The sequence below is a fragment of the Anas platyrhynchos genome, chromosome 15 (genome assembly GCF_047663525.1).
Source record: "Anas platyrhynchos isolate ZD024472 breed Pekin duck chromosome 15, IASCAAS_PekinDuck_T2T, whole genome shotgun sequence".
Taxonomy (NCBI): Eukaryota; Metazoa; Chordata; class Aves; order Anseriformes; family Anatidae; genus Anas; species Anas platyrhynchos.
The window spans coordinates 18,415,463-18,435,160 of NC_092601.1; the positions used below are offsets into that span (position 1 = coordinate 18,415,463).

A 19,698-nucleotide genomic window follows, 5' to 3' on the forward strand; every position below is an offset into this window, starting at 1 on the left:
GAAGTAAGCCAACAGTGTAAAAGACAATTTTAATGTTTTTAATTAAAAGCTTTACATATTTTAGGTGTTGCCGATCAATTAGTGAATTCACAGTGTTCATAAGGCAAAAATCTCCCACTGTTTCCCCCTCCCTTCCCTAGTCATACACGAGCAAGTTGGTAGTTGCAGTGAATGCCCTTCTCCATGCATAGTTCTGTAGCACAGTGTTATGCTAAGTCGTAACATTTTTATCTACAGGAAGAGAGACCAGTGCTAATGCAAACGAAGTCCAACATGCTGCAGTGCTGAGCCCATAAACTGTGTACATCAGTGCAAAAGAAACACATTCTGTTCCTGGTGAGAACATGCACATCCAGCCAGAAGTGCACAAGTAAAGCTGAATGAGCTGTAGATTAAACTGAGGATTTGCATTTTGTCACCTCCAGCTACCAACATGCACCTTACTAGAGCTGCCAAAGGACTTTCCACCCAGACCACAGCTCCCACAAACTCTCCCAGTTGTCTGCTCTTGCCACGGTATGAAGAGCAGCTCCAGTTTCACCCAGCCTTTGAGCTGCACACTGCTGTCAACACAAGCAAGCCCCGTGCTAGTGTGGGAACCCTCCCACGTGCACCCTAGTGCATCTTCACTCACAATATGCAGCGTCCAGGGGCACTCCCCAGGTACGATGCCTGTAGGGCATCACCTGCAAACTGCACCAGTACATCTGAACTGAGTAGCTGGGAGGCAACAGTACCGAGGCAAGTTGTGCAGCAGGACTGACTCTTCCCCTCCTGTGCAGAAGAGTAAATTCTAACGATATAACAAACAAACAAACAAAAAAACTTAGTCAAGTTTCTAGCAAGGGAAAAAATGGCCATAAAACAGGCTTCAGTGGTAACAGATGCAGTTCACAGTCCACACAACAGATCCTGAAGTCAACGCTATTCCAGTGTTAGGAGCTATAAAGTTTGTAATCAGTGCTGATTAAAAGGACACCCCCGTGGTATGGGGCCGTGGGGCCAACTCCTCTGGTTGCTCCTCTCTGTTCTCATGCAATCTGCATGACCTAGGGGTAAACTGAGCAACACCGAGACAACGAGTCACACACATTGCACAACTGAAGGAAAGGAAAAAAGAGATTGGTGTGACTGCCCAACGCGGGGCAACCTGCCCCAAACCAGCCCCATCGGAGGGATTTCACAGCTATTTACAGAGCTACCTTCAAGCCCTATTTTTCCCTAAAAAAAAAAGAAAACTACATTACTCAGTTTTGTAATACAACTCACCACCACCTGCAAAATAAAAGCGCTACACATTTTTCAGACTTAACAAATAAAATACAGTACTGATGCTGCACAAACTGAACAATGAGGGCTGCATGCTCAAGAGGCATAAGAGACCCAGCTGCTCCTCACTCTTACTCCAGAGGAAAGGCGAGGTATGTGTGAATTTATCCAGTATTTTTCCAGTATTCTATCTTGAGGGAAAAAAATTGTAATGGATCCATAGCAGCATGCTTGCTTGCTGCCTAAAAGCTCTCCCACCCTGAAAAGCACTGTACGGAGTGGATGAGAGCAGGCTCTCCTCCACACCTGAACTCCACCTGAAAGCATCCTGCAAGGCTTAAGCAATTTGGATGGCTCCGCTAAGTCAGCAATTGCCTTAGAAACCCCTACACAACCTCCTACATTGCCTACAATAAACCAGAAAGTAAAAAAGGAAAAAAATACACAAACCACAACGCAGGCAGGGTTTCTGTCAGCCCAGCTCTGAAGTCCAGCAGCTGCTGATGCCCAGCTCAATGCCCATCCCCTGGCTGCTGGGAGCCCAGGGCCAGCCCTGCGGCAGCTCCTGCGCGTCCCCAGGGCCTCGCACCCGTCCCTGCCCCGGGCCTGATCAGGGCATGGGGACGCCCTGGGCAGGCCCTTGCTGCCACCACCAGGATGCTGAATTTTGGTGGCCGTGCCCATGGTCACACCAGGGAGCTGCCTGCTGCCACCGCGGCTCACTTCTTCTCCAGGAAGGGGCTGAAAAGTCCCCAGTCGAAGGCCAGCACGGCCTGGGGATGGGGCCGCTCCTTGGGCTTCTTGAAGTTATCCTTCTCGGTGCGGAGAGCCCTCAGCACCTCCACCGGCTCCGTCTTCCCTGTGAATTTCTGCACGGCCTCCTCCCTGCAAGGGCAAAGGCTCCGCTGGGATGGTGGGGATGGGATGGGGACCCAGCTCGACACTGGGACAGCGAGGGGCATGGCCTCAGGTTGGGGGCACTGTGGGCATGTGGCACCCTCCCCTCCCTCGGGGTTTGGAGTTCCCACTGTCCAACAAAGCCACGGGGAGAAGCTGCGATGCTGGAGGGGAAGAGGGAGCAGGTTTGGGGGCAGGAGCAGCAGGACAGGGATGGACACCGACCCCGTTTTGGGCCCTTTGTGCCCCCAAGGTGCTGGCTCTGCTTACGTGACCCGCAGGAAGGGGTTGTAGAGGAACTCCTCCTGCAGCGTGGAGGGCACCGTGGGCAAGTCATCATCATCCCGCTGCTGCAAGGAACCAGATGCGTCCAAAAACCCGCTGGCACCCAACATCCCCCCCCCCGCCATCACCTCTATGGGGGCACGGACACCTACCTTGGCCCATGCAAGTTTCTTCTTCACTGCTTCGTTCTCCGGTTCCACTTTTAAGGCGAACTTGAGGTTTCGGACGGTGCACTCGTGGCCACAGAACACTTTCTGCAAGGGCAGCGGGGAGCACCCAGCGTCACACACGCTCCTGGTGCCAGATCCAACCCTGCTGCACCCCAGTGCATGCAGCCCCGAGGATGGGCACTGCCACCCCATCAGCCCCCCCAATATTTCACCCCCCCAGGCAGGGGGGGAGATGCAGGGTGCTCACCGTCTCCTTCGGCAAAGCCCCCAGCACCTGGGTGAGGTTGGTGTACATCTGCTCCGCCGTCCCCTCGAAGAACTTCCCGCAGCCTCCCACGAACAGGGTGTCACCTGCGGGGTGACACGGGGCTGGGCACAGGGGGGACCCCAAACCCACAGCCGGACAGGGGAACATGGTGGATTCGCCCCAGGAGCATGGGGTGGGGATGGGGTGCGTGGCAGCAGGGTGGGGGTACCTGAGAAGAGAGCTGGTGCGTCCGGGGAGCCGTCCTCCCACATGAAGTAGCACATATGGCCCGAAGTGTGGCAGGGGGTGAAGAGGCACCTCACATGGATGGCCCCAAACTGTGGGGAGCGAGGATCAAGGCCATGGCCCATATCTGGGCTCACCGTGGACCCCTGGCCTCCCCAAACCCCCATGCTGCTTGCCCAGGGCCTGGTGGGTGGGGGACACCAGGGGGGACACAGCCTTTGGGGTGCCCCAGCGCCATCCCAAACACACCGGGAAGGGGACAGGGCTTCACCCCATGGTTAGTGTGCCCAACCCACATGAGCAGTGCCACCTCTGCATCACCCTGGGGGGCCGCACACCCACAAACACCCCCGGGCGCAGGGCACACGCACCGTCAGCTCCTCGTTGGGGGCCACCTTGTGCGTCAGGGCCCCGATCCGCTCATCGGCGCCGTACACCCGCAGCCCAGGGCACAGCCTCGCCAGCTCCTCATTGCCCCGCGCGTGGTCCCTGCACGGGGAGAGGAGGCAACGGGCAGCACTGGGCACTGCTGGGCACCACTGGGCATGGTCATGGCCATGGGCACGGCCACCACCTGCACCCTGTACAGAGGCCAGGGGCACTTACCAGTGGTGGTGGGTGGTGAGGACGGCTCGCAGCACCACGTCCTCCCTCCTGACGATCTCCAGCAGCTGGAAGGGGCCAGGAGCAGCAGGAGGTGAGGGCAGGAGGTGGCGAGCACCCAACACCACGCACCCAACGCACCCAACACCAACCCCACACACCCCACACCCAACATCCCACAGCCGCTCTCGGAGCACCCAGCACCCAGCACAGCACAGGATCGGTCCCGCACTGACTCCACTCTGCAAACTGGGTGCCCAGGGTGAGGAAAGGCACCCCAAAAAACCACGCACGGCCAGGGGGGGCTGGCAGGGGTTTAAGGCACGGCTCAACACGCAGCACCCATCGCACAGAGCAGGGCCGGGGGTGCAAAGGGGCAGCTCCCGGGGGGTCGGGGGCTGTTTTGGGGCCAGGCTCATTTTGGGGCCGGGCTTTTTGGGGTCGGGGTTGGCACAGCAGCAGCAGGGAGGTGGGCCCGGTGCGCCCCCCCCCCTCTGCTCCTCCACTGCAGCCGCCTGGAGCCACCCCGGGGGGAGCCCAAATTCAGCGCCCCCCAGCATCCCCCCCCCCGGGGCTGCCCTCCTGGAGGAGGAAGGAAACGTGCGAGCAAGCGGCGAACGCTTAAAAAAAAAGCGAAAAAATAAAAAAAAAAAAAAAAAAAAAAAAAAAAAAAAAGAGGAAAAACAAAACAGAAAGCGGCGGCGCCTGCCGTGCCTGGGGGGGGTGGGGGGGGGACACGGGGACGGCTTTAGGGGGACCGATCGGGGCCGGTCGGGCTGTGGGGGGCTTTGGGGTGCCCCTAGGGGGGGTCTGCTCCGGGTTGAGCCCCCCCCCCCTTGGCAAGGGGCAGGGGCCCGGCGCCTCTCACCCTTTTGGGCACGGCGGCGTCCACGGCCACGGCGTCGCGGGTGCGCTCCTCGATGACCAGGTACATGTAGTTGTCCTCCAGCACCGACACCACCTTCACCTTCATTATCCCGGGGCCGCCCGCAGGGACCCCCCCGGGACCCCCCCCCCCGGAGCCGGAGGCGGCCGCTACCTGCGGGAGGGGCCGGGCGGGGAGGGGAGGGGAAGGGACGGGACGGGACGGGAGGGGAGGGGAAGGGCTGCGGAGGGGGAGGGCGGTGTCTAACCTCGTCCCCTTCCCTCCCTCCTTTTCCCTTCCCTCCCTCTTTTTTTCTTCCTTCCTGCCCTCCCTCCCTCCTTTTCCATTTCCTTCCCTTCCCCTCCTTTTCCTCTTCCTCCCATCCCCTCCCTCTTTTTTCCCCTCCCCTCCTTTTCCTCTTCCTTCCCTCTCTCCTTTTCTTTTCCCTCCTTTTCCATTCCCTTTCCTCCCTTCTCTCCTTTTCCATTTCCTTCTCTCTCCCCCTTTTCCCATCCCTCCCTCCTCCCCAGCTCGGTGCAATGCAGCCACAGGGCAGGGGGCAGCTCCTCCTGCAGCCACCAGTGCAATGCAGGGGGTAAATCAAGCCCTCAGCTCCCCCCCAACCTCCCCACCCCATTTTCTTCTGTTAAAATAAAACTACAGTCTTAACAAGACCTTGTATAAAGCCTCAGATGTTCCCCAAATGCCTACCTGCTCCCTCGTGGGATTTAGAGGCAAGCTGCTACAAGGTCGCTCGCTGACTTTAATCACCAGTACAAAAAAAATACGAGTTTAAGAGGTCCACTTTTTTTTTCCAGACTGCCACACTGTTTACAGCTGCGTTTATTTCCCCAGTTGTCAAACAGCCACCAGTACAGTCATGCTTAGTTGTAGCAGCACAGCATTCAAGTTAAGGAGTCAGTAAAGTTTTAGGTACCATTTTTCTAAAATACATAAAAATTTACCCTTTTTTTTTTTTTTTTAAAGCAAATAAGGAAATGGTGCTACACCAAACTCCGTTCCTACACTGCCACTCAGCACGCTCTTTAGAACAGCAGACCAAGTTACAGAGCTGAAATCCAGGCGGTTGTGCACTCCCTCACGGCATTGCTTACCAACCAGCGTGCACTAGGGAGAGAAACTGGAACCAAAACTGTTCAAATCTGTTACAGATTCAGCTGTGAAACATTTGTTTGCAAATCTCTTGTATTTGAGCAGATCCGCAGCATGCAACTGAGACCAAGAAACGAGGGATTTAACACACCTGGGAGGAAGATGCATTGAGGACAGATGCCAAGCCTTTAAGACACTTATATGCTAGGTAAGTCCTTTCTTCTCAGGGAACAGCAGACAAATTCCTTCTTCATTTTTGTGGTACTCACACAAGTAACACACAGATCACACCCACGAGCAGTAAGCAGGTGCATGCAAGCAGGCTTCAGTTAACAGGGAAAGGGCATAAGCAGCGGTGCAATCTCTAAGCCAGCATGCTGCCTGGAAAAGTTACTGCAGTCCATGACAAGGAATGTCAAAGAGAAGAGAAGATCCCTGCAAAACAGCTGGACAGTCCCGGCGTGCCATGGGAAGAGCCAGGCCACAGCATATTTAACAAACCATGCCCTAAACTGGCTGCAGCAGAGCAGGTCTGTCACCGAGAGGTTTTAGTAGAGCCAGAAGTGACAGAATAGTTTAAGTAGCAGCATGGAAGAAAAGTTTCTATCTTCAGATGGCAATGCAGTTAACTGCATTTTGTCCCTGCTTTAAATGGAGACCGAATACCTTCACGTAGAGCAGCCCCAATCCTACTGTCTGCATTCACATTAGGCGCCTATAAAATAACAAGAGTTTTTTTCCTAGGTCTCAAGGCTCGGCCCTTCCCTACCCCAGCCTCTGAGCTATGTACCAACGCTTGTAAAATGATCTGCATGTGACACGTGACAGTTGGAGAGCCAGCAATAAAGGGATAAATATTCTTCATCATAATATAAATATGCTGTAGAGTATCTCAACAAGGGCAAAGTGCTTTTTTTTTCCTCAATTAAAATAAAATAGAAACCTAAATAAGACTGTCTCGACCACAACAGAACGTTCAATTCCTAAGACATCTGAATAATCCAAGTTGCTATGAAACTGACAGTAAAGTGACCTAGGCAGAGTGCTCAGTCCTTCGGGACCCTGAAGTTATCCTTCTCTTTTCTGATGGCTCCCATTGTCCGGATAGGGTCCGTCTCCCCGGCGTGCTGCTGAACTGTCTTCTCCCTGCCAGGAGGGAATGCCAGGGACAGAAAATGCAAAGGCTGCAAGATAAAATCTCGGGTATGAAGTCACTACTGCCCCATTTTGCCTGTATCAAGGGGATATGCTCTGTTTAAGATCAAAGACTCAGGGCTTTGGCACTGGCTTATCAGCTCTCTTGGTTGAAACACTCATGCGCAAGAGGAAGTTGCAAACACTTTTATGCCTTGAATGGCATCTTTTACTGCGTCTGTCTGCCCAACCCTGCGTGCTGAAGGAACATCATTACACAAAGAAGCTTGTTCTGGCTCCTGAAGTCAGGGACTTCAGCACTGGCAGAGATGCTCGCCAAAACCCTTCCAATTTTACTGCAACAACTTTCTGCCAGGACAATGAGTACCGTACCTTACTTATGGAATGCAAATGCTTTAAGGAGAGTCTTGAGGGCATCAAACAGGAATGTGTGAAGCAAGAGAGTAACTCACACTTAAGGCTCTTTGTTCAGAGACCTCATCCCTCCCACACCCCCCTCCACCCCAAGCCAGAGGGCCCGTTCCCACCCCTCCCTACCTCACTCTCATGAAGGGGTTGTACGTGAACTCTTCTGCGATGGTGGAGGGTATGGTTGGCTCGCCGCTGTCGTACTTGGCCTAGAACAAGGGAGAGATTTCTGCCTGATGGGGAATGTTTTGGTGAAAGAGGAACATCCCACCACCATCCCCTCTCCTCTACCTCCTCAGAGAGGCTCTTCCTCCACGAAAGCACACAAGTTTAGGGAAAGGATGAACCAACCTACCTTGGCCCAAGCAAGCTTCTCCTGGATACTTGCATTATTGGGTTCAACGTGCCGAGCAAATTTGAGATTGTTGATAGTGTATTCGTGACCACAGTAAACTCTCTAGGAAGAGAAAGGATGAGTTACACGTGGTAACTCTGAGGGCACAAAGGTGGAGTGCCAAGTACCATCATCAGTGTTATTGTACACAGCAGAAACAAGAGTCAAGCCCCCAGGATACACCGTACTCTCTACCAGAGACAGATGCAAAGTGCTGGGAGTTACCAGACAACACTAAGTGCAAATTTAACAGTAAGCCTGATGAAAGGACCAGGGCATCCAAGCTCTCCAGCCTTTGTTTCAATAAGCAGACTCTCCCCACAGAACACAAGCATATTTGGGTACCATTTCCTTCTCAAAGGACTCCAGCTATTTGAAGACAACTCCTGAAGTAAGTGTGCATTCCTTCAACGTGAGAAATTCTCTCACTGAACACTATTACTGGGAAGATGTTTTTTTCTGATGTCTGTAGTAGTTTCTGGCTGGTCACCTTACTAGCATAAAAGAAGAGTTCCATACCGTTTCAGGGTCCAGGCTGCCCAAGATCTCAATCAGCGCTCTGTACATTTCCTCTGGGGTTCCCTCAAAGAATTTCCCACAGCCGGCCACGAACAGCGTGTCACCTGCAAGCAAGGCATGATATGGCATCAGACAGAGCTCTTCACACGCAATGTGAACACCCTGAGGGCTCGGTCTTGCCATTGCTGCCCTCTCTGCAGCTCACGCTGCTCTGCCCTCACCAGGAAGGCACAGGGACAGCCAGGCTTTACCGCTGCCCCACACTGGCTCGGTGCTACATAAACCCACACAACAAACGGTTCTCTAACCTAATCTCAGCTTCTGATGCAGGAAATCCCACAGCCTCACCAGGCAAACCATGCCAGAGCTTCCCTACCTGTGTCTGCTGTCCACTCTTGTCCCTTCTACAATAAACACTTGTCCTCTTTACTGTGAGGACAATAAAAAAAAAAAAAACAACAACCAGCTCATTTCAGTGAAAAAAGCACTAGAGGTAGGACTCATCCAGGGCTCATTCTTGATTTTGCTTGCAGGGTGTCCAGCAATAGTTTACAGAACTAGAGGAGTTTCACTGGTTTCATTTACAATTACTACTAGGTAGCTTTGTGCGGGGACAAGGTGTGGGAGTTCAATTAGCTGCACTGGTAATAAGGAGCGAATGCACATCCAGAGTCAGGAGCACACAGGCAGAGGGGTAGCTTATTTCTTCGCAACACAGACTGCCGGCGGTGTAACCTCCCAACTCCTCACCTGTAAAAACAGCAGGTGGCTCGGAGCTATTTGGCTTAGTCACATAATAACAGATGTGTCCAGAAGTGTGACACGGCGTACAGAGGCATTTCACATTAAGAGATCCCACCTGAGAAGAAGGCAGAAGACTGGAGCTTAAGCTACTGTTTGGGAGCATTTGTACCATTAGAAAAGAATTGCAACTATTACAATGGCCTAGCAGTCCTACAGGCAAATTCTCACGTAGCTGGTCAGTAAACATCAGCTCTTTTCCTGAGAGAGTCCAGCAAAAGAGTTTTATGGCAAGGACTTGGAAGGGAGCTGTTTCCTCTTAGCAGGTGTTGTTACAAAGAGAACTGCCAGATTCTTTCATTTGCATGCAGAGTGACTCAGCGTCTGGTTGGCAGCAAGGGAAAATAGATCTAGAGCCATACAAAATCCTAAACAAAGTTAATCAAGCGGAAAAAGCTCCAAACAAAAATGAAGCTGAAGGGTAGAAGTGGAAGACGCTCAAGAAAAGGGAGGGATTAAACACATTCATGAGGATGTTTACCCCACAGCCTTAATTTGTGCACCTTCCCATGTTCTTCTGTGCTCCCTTCTTTGCTTCTGACTGCCCCACAAAAGGTGCACTGCAGGAATAGCAGTGACATTCATGCCAGCCTGCAAATTTCATAGCAGTTTATGCAATCTGCCAGCTCATCTATAAACAAACAGCCACGTTTCAACAAGGTTTGCCACTTTAGCTCTGGAAAAGCAACGCAAGGCAGCTAGCCCTGCTGGCCCACTTTCTCTTCACCCTGTGTTTCAGCCTGCATTCAGAGAGCACCGCTTGCATTTCCTCAGTGCTACCCAGGCTCGAAGCAGAACACAAGCCCTGTGCTTTCGCATTTTGGCTCTGACCACCCCAATTAAGACAGCTGTCAAAGAGCAGACAGACACCCAGCATATCCCAGGCAATACACACGTCTGAGCCATGCCAATGTTACCACGAGAACTCACACCAGCTAACAGGAGCCAGAGGGACTGTGGCTCATAGGGCAGGAAAAGGGGAAAAGACGTAGTTAAGCCATCCACTACTTCCAAGAAATGTTAAAACAGTAAAAAACAAAAAACACCACACCAGTCCACCTCCAAGCTGTGAGATGAATGGGAGATGCCCTCAGCCAAGTCCTGCAGACCACTCCCTTTACCTTGAGCGTTGTCAGGTGAGACACCTTCTGTGTCAGAGCTCCAACTCTGCTGTCCCCGCCGTACACGCGCAGCCCCGTCTCCATCTTAACGAGCTTCTCGTTTCCTCCAGCATGGTCCCTGGAAGGTCAGAACAAGGGATTTTGGTAAGGATGAACACAAATTTATCTTAACTCATATTGCAACAGTAACCTCCAAGCGATCATTTCTGATCAACTAGTCTCCCCATATCCTGACATCCAACACCGTCCTATCAAAGAGCATGCTACGTCAGCACTAGTGGAGATAGTTTCTTTATATGCCAGTTAAGTGAGTGCTGGTGGCTGTAGAGAAGCACATTCAGGAAGGATTTCTAAATACGACCTTGGTCACTGTCTCTCCAACAACCCCCTCAGTTTCACACCTGGTTGGGAAACACCGGCCTCAGAGGATCAGAGTCACCTCTCCAGTAACTGGGGCACTGGGATGACTGGGATAACAGTTATTGATTCAGTGGCACCACCACGACCCATGGGAGAGGTTATTCAGGTTCAGCACTGCAAAACTGCTAAAGCAAAACATTCATCTCTACGTCCGTGGCAGAGTTAATCTGCAACCCAGGTAATCTTCCCACAGCTGCTGACTAAGTATCGTGCCGCAGAGACATGCCCCAGCAACTCAGCGTTGCACTCCACAGCTACCTGCACGTTTATCCCACTGACCAGCTAAAAGAAGTCAGCATTTTGAAGGTTAAAGGCTCTAACACAGAGAACTCGTAGTCTAAACAATGTGCCTGGTCATAGCAAGAATTACTCATATAAAGTCTGGCTTGACTCCAGGCACAGGAAGACTTTCCCATCTTTGTTGTGCACTCGGCTACTTCGTACTGATTTCTCTGCACTTCACTTCCTCGTGTGCTCACCATGCCTCTGGACCAGGTAAGGACCAGACTGTCCCCCAGAGCAATGCAAAAAAACAAACAGCATTTGGGATAGCCTGGGTGTGCCCAGTCTGCTAGCACCTGGACATCTTCTAGGAGAGATCTTGACACACAACTTCAAAGCAGCCCTTTACCAACCTCAGACTGAGGGAGTGTCTTCCTTTGCCTCACTAATTATCTTGCTACTGTGCTTTCAAGTCTATGCTAACGCTTGATCAGTCGTAGCTCCAAGCTGTCTGGTCAAATAAGAGCAAGGAACAGCCATAGCAACTGTCCCCCACGGGCACACAACGGTGTGCTGATTTGAGCCATCCTCTCTTAGAGCCTTCTTACTCCATTTATCCCTCTCCTACCTTGTAAAGGAAGATTTGGGAGGACTGTCTGCTCCAGCTGAGCCACCAACAGTATGAGAAAGCATCACTGCCAAAGCAGTTAAGAAGGAAAGGCAATGACCAAGGCCCAGATGCAAGGATGAACTCTCACCACTGGAGCCTTTCCTCTTTGCTCCTGTCCTCACATCTGCACTCTGAATTCAGGCCCACTGGGACACCCAGGGACCTGTGTCCCTGCACAGAGTCGGCATCCTGGTGTCCGACAGGCCAAGGGGCACTGCCCGAGCTCTGATCCAGAAGAGAGACAATTATTAACTGCTTGTGTTAATGCAGAGGAAAGGGGGATCCCACTACAGCAGATGAAGTTACCAGTGATGGTGTGTGGTCAGGACAGTGGTCAGCTTCACGCCATGCTTTTTGACTGCATCCAAAACCTGCAGACACAGGCACGAGGAGAGCATTAGAACTCACATGAAGCAACTTAACAGCACACCTGGTACCTGTGTGCAACCACTACAGGGTTTGAGAGCCACACGTGCATGCAATCACCCCAGCAACTTTGCAGAGAGCCCAGCCCTCTTCAAGCAGTCACTACAGATCAGGACACGAGGTCTCTGATCCAGCCAGGCCACGACTAAACCCTCAGTCCCATTTCCTCTTTTCTGCACAAGAGCAAACACGGGGAAGGAACAAAATCAGGTCAGGAGCTCTCCAAGTCAGGGAGAAGCTGCCTGTGCTCTGAAGCTCAGTGAAGCTTTATCTGCACGCAGGAGAGGCCAGCATTTCCTGCCTTTCCCCAAGCCTGAGTCAGCCCGTGACTAATTCCCTCATGTACGTGGCAGCCTGGAAGCATCTCCCGGAGAAGCAGCCCGCTCCCGGGGGCAGCGGACAGCATTACCTTCTGGGGCTGCACGGGATCAACTATTGCGGCCTCCTTCGTCTCCTCGTCGATGAGGAGGTACATGTAGTTGTCTGTGAGGGCCGGGAGGAGCTCCACCTTCATGTCGGCTTGCGTGACCGTCTTCGACTTCCTCTGCTCGTGCTCTGTGTGCAGGAAGAAAGCTCGCAGCCACACGGGACCTGGGGAGCCAAAAACAGCCAGACTTCAGGTTAGCCCTGGGAGGGGTAAAAGTAGGACAGCACAGCAGGTCTGTGGGCAAGGAGAAGGGCATGCACAGCCCAACCTGCCTCCTTCAGAGGAGAAGAGGAGAGCAGCCACCACGGGACAAAGCGTTAGTGCCTGGCTGTGTCACCCTGTGCCCTGCAGCATGGGAGGATCTTGGTGCTCTGCAGCTTCTGAGAAAGGGATGGGACTCTGCTCCTAGGGATGTACTCATGCAGGCGAAACGCTGTGCCTTGGTTGGAGAGGTTTCAAGGGGCAGGAAAGCAGAACAGAGAGGGAGCACTTGGGCAAAGGTCAGCCTGAGACAATGACTTTGCAAAAAAAAAAAAAAAAAAAAGCACAAAATGCCATGTTACAACCAAAAGGGAGAAGAAAAAAAAAAAAAAAAGAAATACAGATACTGCTAGAACAGAAATATCTGGTTCATTAATTGGGGAAATCACTTCTTACGTAGTGCCACGGAGAGAGGGGAGGTTCTCTGCGTGGAAGGCCAGGCTCCCTGCCTGGCAGATACCAGGCATGCACTGCAGGAAGGGTTCTTGCTCACGGACTACCTTGATGCAACAGCAGTGCTTCCCTATTTGCTTTTGGTTAAATGTTTAATCAAATCCAAGTAGAAAATCTGATTCTGGATGCAAATAACCTGGGCTCCTTTTTTCCCCCCCACTCTTTAACTCACAGACGCACAGTTCTTAAAGAAGCAACTGAGTCATAAGAAGCTCTGCCATAAAAAAAGGGAAGGAAAACAAAGACAACGAGGCCTTCCACTGCCAGCAACCCACAGCACAGGCCTGGGTCCATGCGCATGCAGGGTGAGAGACACGAGCCTCTACAAATCACGCATCAGTTGTCCTCAAACCCCAAGGCCCCCACATGCCACTGAAGGTGCCTGCGTTGCTCTGAATCATGCTGGCTCAGCTCCTGGTTCATTTTGCACCACTGCCTCCAGCCCTAATGCTCCGCACTTGGTGCTTGGTAACCTCCATGGGTGCCAAAGGGAGGGGTGATAATTCTCTTATCAGCCTGGCCCACTCTCAGAACAGCTCGGTCCTGATAAGAGGCAGCTTCAGGGAGCAGAGGCCCCGCAGGCTGCCTGCAGCCCACCCGGAGCTCCAGAGGCTGACCCACAGAGTGCTGCAAAGCCAGGACCAAAGCTCCCACTGTGCATGCAGCTGCAAACCCAGCACAGGGGTGGCAGCACCCCTAGGGCCCCTCCAGTACCACTATCCTGCCCAGAACATCTTCCCCTTCTGCATCACTACCTCGCCTGCTTGTACTGGGAAGGAGGCACGGAGGGGAGATGGGGGTAAAATTAAATGCAAAAAAAATAATCCCAAGGCACAACAGTGTAGGCATGCTCTGGGTATTTGACACAGAAGGCACGTAGTGTTAAAGAAAGCATCCATACCTGCCAAGTGGTCCTTAGGGGCAGAAAAGTCCTTTTTTAAAAAAAAAAAAAAGAAAAAGAGAGAATAACAAATCCTTACTATTACTTGATAGGAACAAAAAGTAATCGCTCCTCAACTGCTCTAGCATAACATGGAGCACTTTGCCTGTGGATGTAATCAGTCACAAGAGCTACGTTTACTGTATGTTTGTTTGCAGAGTAGATGCAAACTGGAAAAAAAAAAAAAAACAACAAAACAAAACCACAACCCTAGCTTGAACTCAAAGGAATTATTCACATAGTTACAAAGCTTTCTTCCTATGAACCATTTTTAATCTTGGCCATGATCCTCAAGACTCTTTTCATGTTTCACTCAGGATTCGTGCACAACAAACAAACAAACTACCCCACACACGGAAATGTTTTCTGAGATGCGATCTAAACAAAGGGACGAGAAAGCGTCCAGGCCACATGAAACTCATTCTGACTCCCATCTGCAGCTGAGCTGCACCTCTCCGGTCTGCCCATTCAAGGCGCACACCAAAAGCTCTCACGCACACCCAGCACCGCTCGTAAGAGAGCAGCAGGCTCAGCCCCAGCCCTGTTCATGCAATTCCCCAGGCAGTGCCTAGCCCCTGCTCTGCCCCAGCACCTAACCAAATGGGCTCATTTCGAGATCACTGTGATGCACGCAGGGCTCCTCCAAAATTAAGGTCCAATAATTTCATTTTCGCTCATTCTATACCACATCCCTGCTGACTCGATGCCTGAAGCACATGGGAAGCACTGATGGTAACACATGCATGCTCGAGGTTAGGGGCAAGCGGTCAGCAGCACAGGTTAGTAATAGGTTACTGCAGTAAGGGGGTGCTTTATACACTTTCTCCACAGTATTTTGTTTTACTCTTTTTTTAATTACAGCAAAGAGCGGAAAATTCCTCTTTCAGATGTGGCTGTCAGACACGAAAGCGACCGCACATGCATTCCCAGATGTACATCCCTGCATTGCCACATCAGTAGAAACACCACGTTCACTTTTTAATGTGCAGATATTTTTGGACACCGGGAGAGCTCACGTTGGCTGCACACCCCCGGGGAGCAGCAGCTCGCAGGACGCCCACCCGTGCACACCCTGCAAGGGGGAAATTCGGTCTGCCAGCCCCTCGGTTTGCTCGTTCCCAATATAGCATCAGGGTTTCCATGCCTGGCACTAACTCCCAAGGGTTCTTGCTCATAAGGCCAGGTCTTAAAACTGGAGTGATGCAAAAGGCCTCCGGCAAGACCCGCCCGAGACACTGTCAAGCCCCAGCCCAAGCTGCAATTCAAAGAGACGCTTTCAGAATTTAGGCCGCAAGTTTAAATGCACAGCCCAGCCTTTTTTTTTTTTTAACATTATTGATACAATTTCTCATTGTGCTCTGTTAAAATTCCAGCTCCCAGCCCTCTGTTCCCCAGATCCACAACCAGCGCCCGTGGCAGCCCAGGAACTCCAGGAGCCTCCAAGATCAGTTATCAGTAGAAAAGAAAAAAATAAAAAAAATAAAAAAAAATAAAAAAAAAAGCAAACCAACCACCACCAGAGCCAGGCTCCAGCTAAGCAGATACTGACCTACTTGGGGCTGTGAGTCAGCTTAAAAAGCTCTGCGCACCCCTGAGTGGGCAAAGGAGAAGAGAAGCCACCGTCAAACTGCTGCTCCTGGGGGGGGGAGACCCCCAGATACCCCCGTCCCCCTCGGGGCCTCAACACCCCCAAAGCCTCCTGCCCAGCCCCGGAGGAAGGGGGACCCCTCGGGTGTCAGGGGACCCCCCCTAAGCAAGGGGGACCCCCGGCCGCCCCCCTCCCAAGGGCAGCCTCCGGCCGCCCCCCAGCTCCGTGCCCGGCGGGGCAGGTGGGCTCCGGCCGAGCCTCCCTCCCCACGTACCGGCTCGGAGCAGGGCCCCAGCTCGCAAGGCGGTGCCGAGGCTCCGCCAGCCCCCGCCGCGCATGGTGCAGGCCCGGCCCGGCCCGGCCCGGTTACCTTCGCTCCCCGCCCCGGGAGGAGGAGGAGGAGGAGGAGGAGGAGGAAGCGGCAGCCCCCAGCGGCCAGCCCCGGTGTACAACGGGGGCGGCGCTGAGCCCGCCCGGCCCCTCTTTGCACACCCGGGCCAGGCCCTTTTTTATTTTTTTTTTCTTTATTTATTTTTATTTTTTTTCCTTTTTTTTTTTTTTTTTTTTTTTTTTTTTTTTTTTTTGCCCAGCCCTGTGAAGGGGCTGGGTGAGGAGGCGGAGGTACGCGGCCTGGCCCTGGGAGGCAGCAGGCAGGGGAAGGAAGGAAGAAACACGGAGCTGGATTTGTGGCTCCCAGCCCGGCAAGGACACCCCAAGGGCACCCCGGGGAAGGAGCCGCCGAGCTCATGGCCTCGTCCCGGCCCTTGTCTCGCTTCTGGGAGTGGGGCAGGAACATCGTCTGCGTGGGGCGCAACTATGCCGAGCACGCCAAGGAGATGGGCAGCGCGCCGCCCGCACAGCCCCTCTTCTTCCTCAAGCCTTCCTCTGCCTACCTGCGGGAGGGATCCCCCATCCTCCGGCCTTACTACTGCGCCAGCCTGCACCATGAAGTGGAGCTGGGGGTGGTGATCGGGAAGAGAGCCCAGGCCGTGACCCAGGAGGCTGCTATGGAGCATGTGGCAGGCTACGCGCTGTGCTTGGACATGACCGCCAGGGACACGCAGGAGGAGTGTAAAAAGAAAGGTTTGCCCTGGACCTTGGCCAAAGCCTTCAACACGTCCTGCCCGGTGAGTGAATTTGTGCCCAAGGAGAAGATCCCGGACCCTCACAAGCTGAAGATCTGGCTGAAGGTGAATGGAAAGCTGAGGCAGGAGGGGGAGACCTCCTCTATGATCTTCTCCATCCCCTACCTGATCAGCTACATCAGCGAAATTGTCACCCTGGAAGAAGGGGATTTGATTCTGACAGGGACTCCCGAAGGAGTTGGGTCTGTGCAAGTAAACGATGAGATAGAGGCTGGGATAACCGACGTCCTGTCCATGCGGTTCAAGGTGGCACAACAAATGCGTCGCTCCTAACCAAGAGCACGGCTGGGATCCCTGTCTGCATAGGAAATGGCTCTTTGGGAGTAACCAGCGAACAAAGAGACACACAAACTGTCCCGCGAATTAAATTTATATGGCCTAAGCATCTACTGGACTCTCAGGTGTCAAGGACACATAGCTTATGAGTTCTAAAGACCTTTGGCCGAAACAACCTCATTTCCACACAGGTTTCAGCCTCCTCTGAGGCTGTACAGCGGAGGCCAGGCCAGGAGTCCAACCCAGCGTGGGGCAGCCGGTTAATACCTAAACGGTACCTTGGAACTTTCTGTGCAGACTGTGCTGGGAGACAAAAACAGGGCAGGAAATGCAGCAGCAAGACTCTCGCTGTGTGTGCAAGCCCTTCTGTTCTAGATATTGACTTAAAATTAAAAAATAAAAAATTAAACGTTAAAATGGTGATGTATGGAAAGTGCTCTGGGGTCCTGGTGAGGACTGCAGCTCTCCCTGTGGTACCTGCTTGTTAGTAGGAAGGCTTCCATGTCCTGGCTCCCAGGTCCCCCATATGCTCAGCCTCCTTGCGCAGAGGTATTAAAGTAGCAAGAACGTACACGATGAGAAATAAAAGTTTAACCTGAGGTCTGGAATCCACCCAGGGTGTGAAGCCACATGCCCTGGCAGCTGTCAGGGTGGGGTTGTTGCAGCTTGGGGTGCTCCAAGGGCTGGCTCATGGGTGACCAAACAGCGGTCAGAGGTGCTCTGCTCCTGGGTGCTGGGGCCCATCATCACTGGGGAGCTGCAACAGAAAAGAGCTGTGGTGAAACATGGGAAAGCCTGTGGGGAAAGGTGCCTTTGCAAAGCACTGGATGTGTTTTCATCATTATAGTGAATAATCTATAAAACCATAGATATCAAGGGGGGTTAAATAATCCCTTTGTAGGCCACCACTTTGAAAGTTACCCTTGGGCATTCTCAAAGCCCAGGTTCACATGTTGTGTGGGGTGGGGGCTCCTTTCAGTGGTTTTATTTCCAAGATCGAGGATTTGGGGTTATAAATAAAAATTAGGAGCTAAGGCCCACCCATCCTATATGAAATCAAAGATGCATATGCAACAGTAAACCAAGAATTACAGCTTCAGAAAGAATCTCTTTCCTCAGAGTATTCTGCAATATAAAGATGTTTGCTTTTCACAGTAGTTTCATGATTCCTCCATGCGTTTTTCAAGTGTACAAATTAAAAGAGGATTGCTTTCCCTCCCACTCCAAGGGGCGTTATGCAGCAGAAGTGTTCCAGATGCCTGGCAGATCTTTTTCTTAAACTAAGCTTTAAATATACTTCTAAAAGTAAAATAATACAAAAGATCAAGAATAAAGAAGCCCATTGGTAAAGATCAGCAGTAAACTTGCCTTAACTTTCACTGATTTAAATGTATTTTATCAAAATCTAACTGCAGCAATTACCATTACTTACATAACACAGTGCAAGTTGAAGGGTTTTTTTAAAAATATTTCCAGCTGTTAAAAAGCCACATCATGTAACTTCTCCTGTTTCCAAACTCCAACTGATCTTACGCTCTCGACCAGTTTACATGACAGTGAGCTCTCTTTCAAATCAAAGGAGTGACAAAACAAGTTATAAAATATTAATAAAAAACCTCTCCCCATGAACATCAGAACTTACCATTTTCAAAGGCTGCACAGTCATCCAATTTCTAAGAAAAACAGATGGATTTTTTTATTTTTTTTTAATAATAGTTGTGAATGCTGAAGTGAAATGCTGAAGCCAGATCTTAATAACTGCTAGAAGTTTTGTTTCAAAATGTACATTCGAAGTTTTACGGAACAAATTATGGCAGCCCAAAGACAAGTATCTCTGTGAAAGAGCAGTGTGGTCCAGTATACTGCCAATCATATGGTAAAAGAAAGCAGAACATGTTGTATAACAAAACATGTATTTTTTTCTATCAATTTCTATTTTGCTTGTCCAGCTGCATGCATCTTAAGCACATCACTGCATGCCCAAACACCACCAGGTACTAATCCTGCCAACACATACACATCTCAATTCTCTGCATTTCAACATCAGCCAATGGCTTAAAGCACGTGTAAAAGTTTTTTATGATGAGACCTTATAATAACTAAATGCTGTGAACATAATTCAGATTTTACGTAAACAACGCTTAAGGAATCAAGGCCAATTGAAATAAACATTCAGCTATTACTTCTGAACAAAACCAGCCTCTGCCTTATAGAAATCAAAATGTTCCTTGAGTCAGTGGGAATGCTGTGCTCTGAATTTTGTTGCAGCTCAATGAAAAGCTGGGCCAAACAGCAAAGTGAGCAAAGCGAGCTGGTCTGAACAGAGAATTTAGGGTGAATAATTCTGATGGAAAAAGGATGGAACTTGCTCTCTTTACTGTTTCCTTTCCTTTGTGCCTGTAAAACATTACTGTCTATGGCAACAGCAACAATGCAGTATTTGTAATTAGGTCTTAAACACTGTGTACCGATTGCAGAGCTGAGTTGTGATTAAAATTATTGGAAGCATTCAACACTTTCCAGATGTAACAGCTAATAGTCTGCAGTTGTTATTGTTGCAACAGCAGAGATGCAGTGACCCAACACATGCAATATTTGTACATTTAAACCTTTGTTCTGACTCACAAAAGTGCAAAGGTGCAATGTGAGTGTACTGATTGTCAAAATTCACTGTTTCTGCTATTGCTTCCTTTCTGCCATAGTGTTTAGACAAAAAATAAAAATATCTGGAGAAGGGCAAAATGTACATACCTGGGTTCTTTCTGTTCAGCTAAAAA

The 19,698-nt window shown here is 51.2% G+C and overlaps 3 protein-coding genes across 5 annotated transcripts; 1 reads left to right on the forward strand and 2 right to left on the reverse strand.

Annotated features, from left to right (window-relative positions):
• Positions 1–12: 12 nt before the first annotated feature.
• LOC101798099 (hydroxyacylglutathione hydrolase like) lies at positions 13–5,079 on the reverse strand. Its single transcript, XM_038186942.2, has 8 exons — positions 4,586–5,079; positions 3,721–3,785; positions 3,486–3,603; positions 3,098–3,206; positions 2,869–2,972; positions 2,604–2,705; positions 2,437–2,516; positions 13–2,154 (listed from the first exon to the last, which is right to left on the reverse strand). The coding sequence occupies exons 1-8, from the start codon at positions 4,688–4,690 to the stop codon at positions 1,989–1,991; spliced, it is 849 nt and encodes a 282-aa protein (XP_038042870.1). The 5' UTR covers positions 4,691–5,079; the 3' UTR covers positions 13–1,988.
• Positions 5,080–5,407: 328 nt separating this feature from the next.
• LOC101795084 (hydroxyacylglutathione hydrolase, mitochondrial) lies at positions 5,408–15,986 on the reverse strand. Of its 3 annotated transcripts, XM_027468981.3 has the most exons (10): positions 15,775–15,901; positions 15,462–15,503; positions 12,241–12,422; positions 11,712–11,776; positions 10,094–10,211; positions 8,922–9,030; positions 8,172–8,275; positions 7,614–7,715; positions 7,388–7,467; positions 5,408–6,841 (listed from the first exon to the last, which is right to left on the reverse strand). In XM_027468981.3, the coding sequence occupies exons 3-10, from the start codon at positions 12,343–12,345 to the stop codon at positions 6,742–6,744; spliced, it is 783 nt and encodes a 260-aa protein (XP_027324782.1). In that variant the 5' UTR covers positions 12,346–12,422; positions 15,462–15,503; positions 15,775–15,901; the 3' UTR covers positions 5,408–6,741. The 3 variants fall into 3 exon arrangements, with proteins under 3 accessions (XP_027324782.1, XP_071880201.1, XP_027324777.1); XM_072024100.1 differs by lacking the exon at positions 15,462–15,503 and having other exon boundaries at positions 15,871–15,986; XM_027468976.3 differs by lacking the exon at positions 15,462–15,503 and having other exon boundaries at positions 15,775–15,918.
• FAHD1 (fumarylacetoacetate hydrolase domain containing 1) lies at positions 15,926–17,966 on the forward strand. Its single transcript, XM_005031863.6, has one exon. It carries the CDS (start codon positions 16,247–16,249, stop codon positions 16,916–16,918), a length of 672 nt encoding a protein of 223 aa, XP_005031920.3. The 5' UTR covers positions 15,926–16,246; the 3' UTR covers positions 16,919–17,966.
• Positions 17,967–19,698: the final 1,732 nt, after the last annotated feature.